The sequence below is a fragment of the Solanum tuberosum genome, unplaced genomic scaffold (assembly GCF_000226075.1).
Source record: "Solanum tuberosum cultivar DM 1-3 516 R44 unplaced genomic scaffold, SolTub_3.0 scf00401, whole genome shotgun sequence".
Lineage (NCBI taxonomy): Eukaryota > Viridiplantae > Streptophyta > Magnoliopsida > Solanales > Solanaceae > Solanum > Solanum tuberosum.
In genome coordinates, this window is record NW_006239322.1 from 517,391 (window position 1) to 529,496 (window position 12,106).

The following is a 12,106-nucleotide window of genomic DNA, read 5'->3' on the forward strand; positions in this document are numbered from 1 at the left end:
ATCTATTATAAAAAATAAAAATAAATTCATAAATGAAACTTAATCAAACTTATGGGATATGCTAATTAATTAATAAGATATATTTTGATAATATGTATATATAGAAGAAATATTTTAGTCTTGAAAAAAATAATTTTCTGAATTTTTAGCTTCTTCCCACCAACATAAAAACTACTTGTGCTTCCATTTAAAAACAGTTTTACTGATTTGTCAAACACTTATTTTCCAAAAAACATTTTTTCCTCATTAATATTGTGTGATTATAAATTATTTTAAAGAGTATAAAATAGACATTTTAAACTTATATTATTATATTAAATTAAATATATAAATTTATTGTTTTTCTTTTCTCATATAAATTGGAACTAAGTGACTACAAATCTGTGTTTTTGTCTGTGCTCAGCAAAACCCAATTTACTAAGCTCGCTCACTACCTACCAGAAAACCCTATTCACTCTTCAAGAGAATCTTCTGCCAAATGCCTTCTTTTGCCGCTTGAAGCTCCTCCTGGAAAATCCAGGCAAGTAGATCTGAGACTGATTTACAATTCTTTACCTCTCTGCTTGTTTTGTGTTGTTTAACAAAGTTTTAATTTGTAATTTTTGACTCTGCTATGTCTTCCTTGGATGCATGTCTCTGTATACATTTGATTACTGTTTGGGCCTCTTTTTTTTGGTTGATTAGTAGTTTGGCTGCTCAAAAATCTGAAGTAAGCCAAGGAAATGAACAATTCAAGTAGCTCTGTATTTTATTTTAGTAAAATGTAGCTTCCATATGGTTTAGGTTATTATCAAAATGTCTTCATTTATGAGTTTGAAGCTAAAATTGGACATGTATGGAAGCTATTTCCGGATAATCACTTATTTTTTGAGTCCGGTTAGGGTGTAATTATTGCGATTGACCTCCATGCATTATCATCCTGATTATTCTCCTTCAACTTGCAAGTTTTTGATCGTGAACAAAGAATGTTGTGGTGAAAAAGGTAAAACAGGAAGCACAAAATACCCTATATTAATATCTGTAAATTGTAATCCTGTTGTCTAGTAATCCTGTTGTCTAGTATTCCATTGCTGGCAAAAACTGCGAATTTTTTACTGTTGATTTCTAGGTCTTTGTATGGGTGTATTGTGGAGAACCTTCAAAGTAAACCTGCTTCCTTTTATTGTGCATGTATAATATCTGTCAAAAACTACCTATACTAGTGTTGATTTCTAGGTCTTTGTATGGGTAGCTATTGGGGAGAACTTCAAAGTAATATTAGTTATTTTCATTGTGCAAGTGGTTTGTATTTGTAAGGTAAAAAATGACTGTATATCTTACTTTATTTGCACATAATTATGTTTCTGAACTTGAGGGCAGGGGATGAACTTTATCATGTAAGGTAAATCTTACTGGGATGAGTTCTACATTTTCTTCTCCTTCCAAGAAATTGGTGCTTATTGACTGTCAAGAGTTCTTGTTAGAGTCTTTTGATTGGTTCATTCTTCCATGAATTGTTGTAAATGAAACTAAGTGTATCAAAATTTAATAAACATTTCTTTTAATGGGAATATCAAAACCTTTGATAGCAGACACTTCATGTGAGAAATTTCCATATAACATTTTGCTTCTACATGCTTCATTTGTCAACTACTATTCATGCCTCTAGCCTCTCTGTATCTCCTTTGACAGGGGCCGGGATTGAAGGGTTAAGTAAGCTGAACTAATGTGTGGTTCAAATACCCCTGAGCTGGTATACTTTAAGATGCTGACTTTCACCTACAATTGATGAGGTTATTTGTTTTTATTATCCAGGTGTCATTCTTGTACACTCAAATCTTGCAAGAAGGGGAGTTCTATGGATCATAGCTCCGGGGAAGACACTGATATAAGTGAATCAGAGATCGAAGAATATGGAGAAAAATCTTATGAAGATTTGAAGAGCGGAAGTCATTCTCTTAAGATATCAGATGTGGCATACACTTGCCCCTATTGTCCAAAGAAAAGAAAGCGTGACTTTTTGTACAAGGAACTCATACAGCATGCAAGTGGGGTGGGAAGCTGTAGCTCTAATAAGAGAACTGCAAGAGAAAAGGCGAATCATCTTGGGTTGGCAAAGTACTTGGAAACTGATGCTGCAGTTGCTGCTGATTCATCTAAACCTGATGCCGAGCCAGATTCTCAAACTGACCCTCTTGCGGATCATGACCGTGATGAGATGTTTGTCTGGCCTTGGATTGGGATTGTTGTGAACATTCCCACTGAATTCAAGGATGGACGCAATGTGGGAGAAAGTGGTTCTAAGCTGAGGGATCAATTGACAAGGAGAGGTTTCAACCCTACACGGGTACGTCCTCTGTGGAATTACCAAGGCCATTCTGGTACTGCTCTTGTTGAATTCAACAAAGACTGGTCCGGATTTGGTAATGCAATGGCATATGAGAAGGCTTATGAGGCTGACCATCATGGCAAGAAGGACTGGAAAGTCAACCATTGTAAAAACTCTGATCTGTATGCTTGGATTGCTCGTGCCGATGACTATAAAGCTATTAATATCATTGGTGAAAATCTCCGCAAGGTTGGAGACCTTAGAACCATTTCTGATATCATGGAAGAAGAAGCTCGGAAGACGAACAAGCTCGTTTCTAATTTGACAAATGTTATTGAAGTCAAGAAGTTACACCTAAAGGAGATGGCAGACAAATTTAAGGAGACTTCACAGTCTTTGAAACAATTGGTTGAAGAGAAAGATAAACTGCATCAAGCTTACAATGAAGGTTAGGAGTCCGTATATGCTATTACAAACTCTTGTTATCTATAATGCTTCATGTCCTTGCATTTGTTTTATGAGCAGAGATAAGAAAAATCCAGTCAAGCGCACGTGATCATTTCCAGAAGATATTTAATGATCATGAAAAGTTGAAATTGCAATTGGAATCTCAAAAGAAAGAGCTTGAGCTACGAGGTAGAGAACTGGAGAAACGTGAGGCGAAAAATGAAAGTGATAGGAAGAAACTGTCTGAGGATCTTGAACAGGTATAACTTTTCGTCCTTGGCTGTTACATGTCTGAATCTGAAATTGTACCATCTTCTTTGTTATTTGTTACATGCAAAATTGAGGGTCTGCTAGCAGCAGGATGCTTCTCCTTGCATAAGGGTTAAATTTTCTGTAGTGGCTCACAATGTTTGCTGATGTTCTGATGACTTAGTCTAGTCTATGATAAAAGCATGGTATGAGAACTACTGCATGTAGTTATGAAAGTTGTTTGGACATTCCAGTTTTGTGTTTCCAGCCTCTTTTTTTGCCAATGTTTCTATGACGGAGCCTCTGTCTTTAGTCAGGTTCTAACTCGATCAACTCGATCAGTTTATTTCCTCTCTTTTCTTCTTTATCTTCTTCTTCATCTAGTTCTTTACCGTTTCTAATGCTCTGAAACACTAGGCGGGTAGTGTTGCTCCAAAATGCACAAACAAGGATATGTGGTCGCTCAAGTAATGAAGTCTGAGTAGAGTATGCACACACAAGTATACGTAGTTTTGCTCAATTAATAAAATATGATTAGAGTATTGTTCCGCTGAGGACTTGAAATTAATTAACTAAACTATAGAGACTAAAGATTTTCTAGTTATTAAGGGAAAATTAAAAATCAATATAATTTTAGGTGATTTAAATAATTAAATCTAAACTTATAACTAAAATCAAGAAATAAATTAACAAATAGCAATAAAAACAAACTTGCACACTTTTAAAAAATTCACAAGATCTAGGGTATATTACTTTTTTGATAACCGTGGTGTCCGGGTTAGCTTGCGCGCGACTAATTCCACGGGGTACCTGCTATCTCTCACTAGCATGGGTACCGGGTAACTTTGTCCACTAAAGCTTGGCTAGATGCGAAGAAATCACCTAGTATTTTTGCCTCCATTGGGATTTGAACGTGCGATCTCACGAAGAAAGGCGCAAATGGAGAAAAAAATACAAATATATATGTTGGAGTTCAAGACTAATAATCATAAGCACAAATAACAAATATATGGAGAACGAATTTGATTTTTATTTATTTATGAGAAAGTAAAATATCAATTATTTAGTGTAAGCCTCATCAGAAAACACTCATTGGCAAGGAAAAATGTCTTAGAGCCTTGATGACAACACATAAGCACACATTAAGCGAGGCGAAGTGCTCAACATATTTTGAGCCTCGCTTCAGGGCTTAAGCGTGCCTTTGACAACACTCCTATCATGGAAGTTGTTGGCTCCTTCGTGATCCCGATCGATGTTGCTGATAACTGTATTCTGCACAGTTGCTGCAGCCTTTTAACTCAGGTTTGGTCCTTTTTGGTGGTTCCATCACTGGGTACTTAAGCTCCCTCATCTTCTATAAAATTGCAAGACGTACATCGTCATAGGATTCTACCAAGGCTCCTCCAAGGGTTCCACCAAGGCTCTTCGGGGGCATCTATCTTCATTGCATAAGCTTGTAAGTTTATTAACTCCTTAGCATGTGATCTTGTGAAGGGTCTGAGACTTGTGTACTAGGGTTGCCATCAAACCTAGGGTTCACAGCTAGTATTTGAGAGTTGATTAGGCTATCGAATGATTAAGCTCATAATCTTGAATAAATAATTCAAGAATGTAAATTAATTCAAAGAATAAATTTTATCCATAACAATCATGAAAAGTTTCACCATAATCCTAGCGAAGACAGAAATCAGCCACTCATGGCCAGTGGTCATTACAAATGACTCAACACGAACTTTCAAAAACATGAAAAGAAATAGAAGAAAAGAGAAGAAGGAATTCCACTAATTCTCCTTAGCTTTTGCTCTCAAAGTAGTCTAAAGTGCTAGAACCTCCATGAAGAACAAGCCTTGGGCCTATTTCTAATACATGGGATAAATTTGAAAAAGACGGAATCATCCCTTTTGCAATTTTGGGCCTGGCCGCCCGAAATTCACTGCTTTTCCTCTGCACTGCCAGTGTTAAGGTCATAACTTTTGTAGGAGGCTCTGAATGACGAACGGTTTAAACCGTTGGGAATTAGACTCAGACCATTTCCCTTCCAAAAGTGTGATCATATTTCTTATGTATTGAGAGTTATTCTCTGTTGAAGTTGACTATGTGTTTCTTGATGGAAATTGTTGCTCTGATTGCTAATTGCCATCATCTCTTGAATTTTTATTACGTATCGCTTTTTGACTATGAAAAACATCATCTTTAATAATCAAGCACTCTCCTTTGATATGGGTTTTTTCATCATTTTCTTCTAACGTTGAGATCACAACTTGCAATGCACATCATTAAACACAAGCGTGAGTTTTCTAATAGTAATAACAGTTAACTTACTCATAAATGTTTTAATTATTATATAAATATATCCGAATTAAACCCCCTTGATCACTTGATGTGCACTCATCAGACAATGGTTGATCTATTATATACCATTTTATGACCCTACTTTCAGGTTTACTTTCGTGTTGTACTTATCATGTGCATCAAAGAAGTTTTCTAAAAGTAGTTTCATTGGGTGGATGTCTGAAACCTTTCTTGAAATAAGGAATATTATCTGCCACTTTTATCCATTTCGAAGATCATTAACCTGAACACATTACTCTCCTTGTGATTCCTGATAGAAATTGTTGTTCCAATCTCTAATCTCCATCATCTTCATTATATATCGCCTTTTATCTTCAAAATCTCACCTTTAATAATCAAACTCTCTCCTTTCATATCTATATTTTTGGGCTTTTTCATAATTTTCTTCTAAGTTAGCTCACAACTTGCAATGCACATTATAAAACACAAGAGTGAGTTTATAATTATAATAATAATAACAGTAAACTTACTCATAAATGTTTTAATATTATACATAGATATAACCGAATGGTTTGGGCTTGGGACTCCATGTTGGAGGTCTCAAGTTCGAAACCCCTTGCCAGTGAAAGCAAGGGGTTTGCCTTCTGGGTCGAGCTCGTCGCACCGGGCTTGTCTAGTGTGGGTTACCTCTCCTATGTGGTTTGCGAGCTATTGCATAGGAGCGGGGGTTTTGCCCTGTGCGCACCCAAAGGGTAGCGTCTGTGAGTTTCCGTTGTCATAAAAAAAATAAAAAATAGATATAACCGAATTAAACCCCCTTGATAACTTGATGTGCACTCATCAAACAGTGGTTGATCATTATGTACCATTTATGACTCCACTTTCTGGCTTGATCATTATGTACCATTTATGACTCCACTTTCTGGCTTGATCATTATGTACCATTTATGACTCCACTTTCTGGCTTGATCATTATGTACCATTTATGACTCCACTTTCTGGCTTGATCATTATGTACCATTTATGACTCCACTTTCTGGCTTGATCATTATGTACCATTTATGACTCCACTTTCTGGCTTGATCATTATGTACCATTTATGACTCCACTTTCTGGCTTGATCATTATGTACCATTTATGACTCCACTTTCTGGCTTGATCATTATGTACCATTTATGACTCCACTTTCTGGCTTGATCATTATGTACCATTTATGACTCCACTTTCTGGCTTGATCATTATGTACCATTTATGACTCCACTTTCTGGCTTGATCATTATGTACCATTTATGACTCCACTTTCTGGCTTGATCATTATGTACCATTTATGACTCCACTTTCTGGCTTGATCATTATGTACCATTTATGACTCCACTTTCTGGCTTGATCATTATGTACCATTTATGACTCCACTTTCTGGCTTGATCATTATGTACCATTTATGACTCCACTTTCTGGCTTGATCATTATGTACCATTTATGACTCCACTTTCTGGCTTGATCATTATGTACCATTTATGACTCCACTTTCTGGCTTGATCATTATGTACCATTTATGACTCCACTTTCTGGCTTGATCATTATGTACCATTTATGACTCCACTTTCTGGCTTGATCATTATGTACCATTTATGACTCCACTTTCTGGCTTGATCATTATGTACCATTTATGACTCCACTTTCTGGCTTGATCATTATGTACCATTTATGACTCCACTTTCTGGCTTGATCATTATGTACCATTTATGACTCCACTTTCTGGCTTGATCATTATGTACCATTTATGACTCCACTTTCTGGCTTACTTTCATTTTATACTTGTGTCGGAGGCATCAAAGTAGTTTCTTTGGATGTATGTTGGAATCCTTTCAAGAAATAAGGAATAGCATCTGCTACAATTATCAATTTCGAAGATTGTTAACATGAACGCGTTACTCTCTGATGAAATTGAGTCATGTGTATCTTGATTGAAATTGTCGCTCCAATCTCTAATTGTCGTCTTCTCTTCCTTGACTATTCATCATGTATCGCTGACTTCAAAAACATTATCTTCAATAGTCAAAAACTCTCTTTTGATATCTTTTGTATATTTTTGGGCTTTTCATTATTTTCTTGTAATGAAAGCTCACTACTTCCAATGCACACCATAAAACACAAGAGTGAGTTTTTTTAATAATAATAACACTAAACTTACTCATAGATGTTTTAGTAATTATACAAATTAAACCCTTAGATCACTTGATGTGCACTCATAGACAGTGGTTGATCCATTATATATGATTTGATGACTCCACTTCCAGGTTTACTTTCATTTTATACTTAAGTTATGTGCATCAACGTTTTTTTCCTAAAAGTAGTTGCGTTGGGTGGATGTTTGAATCCTTTCATGAAACTTGGAAGAACATTTACTGCTTTTGTCCATTTCGAAGATGGTTAACTTGAACACCTATCGTTGTTACTCCAGAATGCTACTTTAAATACCTCACTTAGTGCCGCGGCTGAAGAGCAAAGGAAGGTTGACGAAAAAGTACTGAAATTGGCTGAAGAGCAGAAGGTGCGTGTATTTCTCGTTTTGCTCTTAGTACTGTAACTCTCTTCGTCTCTTATGTCTAGTTCATATAACAAATAACTAATCACTTAGGGGTCATCTTGCTGATTGCAGAGGCAAAAGGAAGATCTCCATAAGAGAATAATTCAGCTGGAAAAACAACTCGATGCGAAACAAGCGGTAGAGCTGGAAATTGAGCAGTTGAGAGGGTCACTGAACGTGATGAAACATATTGAAGATGAAGGTGATCAAGAAGTTTTGAAAAAGGTGGACACACTCCTTAAAAGTTTAAGAGAGAAGGAAGAAGAATACGATGGTTTGGAAGCATTAAATCAAACTCTGATAGTGAAGGAAAGAAACAGTAATGATGAGCTGCAAGACGCTCGCAAAGAATTGGTTAATGTAAGTGAAGTAATTTAATTATATACTAAGTTTTGTCATAGCCTATTCGTAATAATTGTTCAATAAGTTTCTGCTTGAGGTGGCTATTTAACATATTGTTTTTAGAGTTTAGTTTCTACTGAACATCTGGTTTTATACTATGGCTTGATGGTTGGTTACATATACTTTTATACATTCATGTCTTTCTGATTGACCATGGTTTCCCAATCGTTTTTAGCATTGAAATTGTTTATCTAGGATGCCATTATTTAGGTTTCTACAAGAAGATAATACTACTTTGTTATCTTTTCTTGTTTTCCATTAAATTCATGTCCTCGTCTCTTTTGTGGGGGTGTTTTGTGTGGCTTTGGGTAATGGAGTAACTGAATTGCTCTTATAGGGTTTGAAGGAACTACCAAGAGTTGGTCCAATTGGTGTTAAGAGGATGGGGGAGCTTGACAACAGACCATTCCATGAAGCAATGAAGAGGAGCTATAATGAGTCAGAAGCAGATGAAAGAGCTACAGAGTTATGCTCATTGTGGGAGGAATACCTTAGAGACCCTGGATGGCATCCCATTAAAGTCGTTATGGTTAACGGGAAACCTGAGGTATGCTTTTCATTCACAGTGGAATCTATAGTTTTTTTTTCTGTCTTTTTAACAAGGATAATGGATTCTATATTTTTCAAGTTCGATATAAAAACAGGATGGAAACAACAGTACTTTGACTTTCAATTTTTTTTTTTAATTTCTAGTTTGCTACTACAAAGATGTCATGTAGGTTGATAGGGTGTTTATTAAGTTTGTATTAGTTGGATTTACTGTTGTCGTGGGATATATTTTCAATATGTTTACATGTTTAGGAATTTTTACTGGCAGGGATAACTTATTTATACTATTATACCATCTCATTGCTCAGGTGATGAAAATTTGCAAGTCTCTTGTTCGTACAACACATGAATTTCAATCATTTTTTGTTGTTCTATAATACATCTTATTTTCGGACTACAAAGGGGAAAAACAGGTCCTAGTATATCACATGCTCCTAATACATTTAATTCTTGGTCTAAAAACTATCGAAGGTCCTGGAGAATCAATGAAATTTTGTTGAAAATATGTATCTCAGGATATTGCAGAAATAAAACAGCTAGCTACATTTTCTATAAAGATTTCTGTTGCAGAAATTTAGTTTATGAGTAGCTAACTTTTAGGAATTTTGAACTATATAATTAGAGTCCTGTGTCGCTTGAATTTAGGAGTTAGTTTCCTTTTGTTTGTTATTTGAATTTGCAGATAAGTTTAGTAGCATATTTTTCTATTTTCTGGTTAGAAATTATAAGCTATAAATGTATGTCTCTGAGTTATTTATAAAATAATTTCCGTAGCAACTCTGCAGTACTTTTTTCTCTAAGCCTTTGTTATTTCCTTTAATTTCTTTGCTAAAAACCAACAAATTTCATAGCAATTTGAAAATTGTTTACAGGAAAATAATGCTAAAAAATGTCAAGAAGTTCACTTTTTAAGTACAACTGCTGAATGCTTTTAAGTATGCTATTCTGAGGACTAATTGATAACAATTGTTTTTCAGAATAAAAAGAGAAAATTAGAAGTGTTTTTAGGAAAAGGTTATACTTGAGAAAAATTAGAAATGGAAGAGGGGTTTATATTTGCAGCTACTACAGCTAATCAGCTATGCATGATGATATATGATGCATGCTTTGACTTCTAAAGTTACTAGTTTGATGTAGTAGTAGTTTTATTGTACATTATGTTTTTACCAAGACAGAAAAATACAACTAGAGACAAAAGGTTCTTTAGGAAATAGTACTACTATCTACCACAAAATCCCAATGAAACAAGTGAGGGAAAAGTTGGTAGGATACGATCAACATAGCAAAAATCATGGCTTTAAGTACACATTTTATCAAAGTCACTGGGTGTATCCTGGGATAGCTGGATTTGCCTATGTTGGTAGATATTATAATGCTGGAGCTTACTGCTTCTACTTTGATATAATTGACACACCCATGGATGTATTTCTATGTTTTATATGAGTTTGGTGCAACGGTAAATCTAAAACATTTCATAATGTTGCAGTGCAAAAAAAAAAAATTTAAAACTTACTGATGGTGTATGAGGCCAATTTGAAGGTGTCAAGTAGGAAAGTGAAGCACATAATTTACTATTCATTTAAAACAAAGTGATATGTTTTGTGAACATTTGAATTTGTAAAAACCAACTGTAACGTAAACATTTGAAGATATACAAAATATGGGTGCATTGTTTTCCACCAATCAAAAACAAATATAAAAATGAGTTTTTTTTCATCAATTTGCAGGAAATTTCTGATTGATATATAGACAATTTTAAACATTGGAGCATTCCTGAATAGTATCAAGTACTTGTATAATTGAAATTTAAATTCTTAACAAAGTAAGATATATTTTACAAAATCAAAAAGATTGAAACAAATGAAATATCAACTTCACCTTAGTTACATTTGAGAAATGAAAAATTGAAGCTGAGCAGGAGAATCCTCCTGTAAATGCAATTAACAATTAGCTTTGATGAGTGTGTTTTTAGTCCCTTTTTATTTTGTTTTTCCTCTGTGCAATGATGGTAGATTTATTTTACTGTGAGTGCTGGGATCTGTTGGTTTGGTCTTAGTGTTGGATATGTTGAAAAAGCTGGTTATGTATGTAGGTTTGTTTTTCTTTGGTTTACTTGTATTTGCATAGAGGTAGCATCAATTATGTAAGTGCTGGTGTTACTCCTTTCAGAACGTGATAGACGATGAAGATGAAAAGCTGAAAGACTTGAAGAAAAATTATGGTGAAGAAGTTTGCAAAGCTGTGACAGCAGCTTTGATGGAGGTAAACGATTACAACCCGAGTGGAAGATACATCATCTCAGAGCTGTGGAATTATGCAGTGAATAAGAAAGCAACTTTGGAGGAGGGAGTTACTGTGTTACTAAACATGTGGAAAAAGAAGAGAGGATCCGATTGAGGCTTCCATGTGCTTTGCCTTAGCTGTTTAGGCAGCCCCAAGAATGGGGTAGGTGTGTGACAATAACTTCAAACTCCTGATAACACAATTAAAACCATGAATTCTTGTGTGAATAAGAAGCACTCTTGTGTTCCAATTGCCCTCTTTATTTGGGGGTTGAGCTTCACCAATGCTCTTCCTCCTGTGACTTAATCATATCCTTTGCTGAATATGCTTGAGCGAAGGATAACTTTTTCAATACCATCTTGTAGAATTTGTGTTAGGGTGAGATATGTAGTTTGAGATGCAGGTATGTCAAGTCTTCCAAGGGCACTCAACTCCTTTGATCTTCCAAGAGTAGTGTCAGGAAGTGAAGTCTGATGATAAATAAAGCAGACTTGTTCTCAGTGAAATCTCTACAACTATGTGCTCTCCTTATTTATATTACAACTTCATATAGATTCCTGTAAAATGTTTCCAGTTCCTAGCTCCCCCCCATATTGCTGCCAGTATCATCTTCTTCTTGTTGAACTCATTGCATCTCTTCCTTTAATACTCGTCTCATCTTCCCTGCAATCAGTGTAAATCCAACCCAACCATCTCTGTTCTCCTATTAACTTTATATGATCGCTCATTCGGGGCGAGTCTATTAGACTTGTTATGTACCTACCTTAGATTTATTATTTCTATCTTTGAAGGAATATATTTTCCTCCAACATTATATCCTCATATATAATTCATGGACCCATAGGGCATCTTTTTTCACAATCACTTGCCATAATAGCTTCCCAACTGAAGGTCTGCTTCAGATTCTATAATTTTTAACATTCAAACCCCCTACCTTTTTTTTGGATGACAGACTATCTCATGCTCTTCTGTTGCATCCTATAAGT

General features: G+C 35.3%; 1 protein-coding gene across 1 annotated transcript; it reads left to right on the top strand.

Annotated features, from left to right (window-relative positions):
- Positions 1-375: 375 nt before the first annotated feature.
- On the top strand, positions 376-11,620 carry LOC102585012 (protein INVOLVED IN DE NOVO 2). Its single transcript, XM_006362405.2, has 7 exons — positions 376-520; positions 1,795-2,756; positions 2,834-3,015; positions 7,761-7,850; positions 7,959-8,246; positions 8,626-8,835; positions 11,007-11,620. The coding sequence occupies exons 2-7, from the start codon at positions 1,838-1,840 to the stop codon at positions 11,232-11,234; spliced, it is 1,917 nt and encodes a 638-aa protein (XP_006362467.1). The 5' UTR covers positions 376-520; positions 1,795-1,837; the 3' UTR covers positions 11,235-11,620.
- Positions 11,621-12,106: the final 486 nt, after the last annotated feature.

Coding starts and splice junctions, on each gene's coding strand:
- LOC102585012 (XM_006362405.2), top strand. CDS start 1,838: ATGGATCATAGCTCCGGGGAAGACACTGATATAAGTGAATCAGAGATC. Junction 2,757..2,833: donor GCATCAAGCTTACAATGAAG/GTTAGGAGTCCG, acceptor TTTTATGAGCAG/AGATAAGAAAAATCCAGTCA. Junction 8,247..8,625: donor CTCGCAAAGAATTGGTTAAT/GTAAGTGAAGTA, acceptor TTGCTCTTATAG/GGTTTGAAGGAACTACCAAG.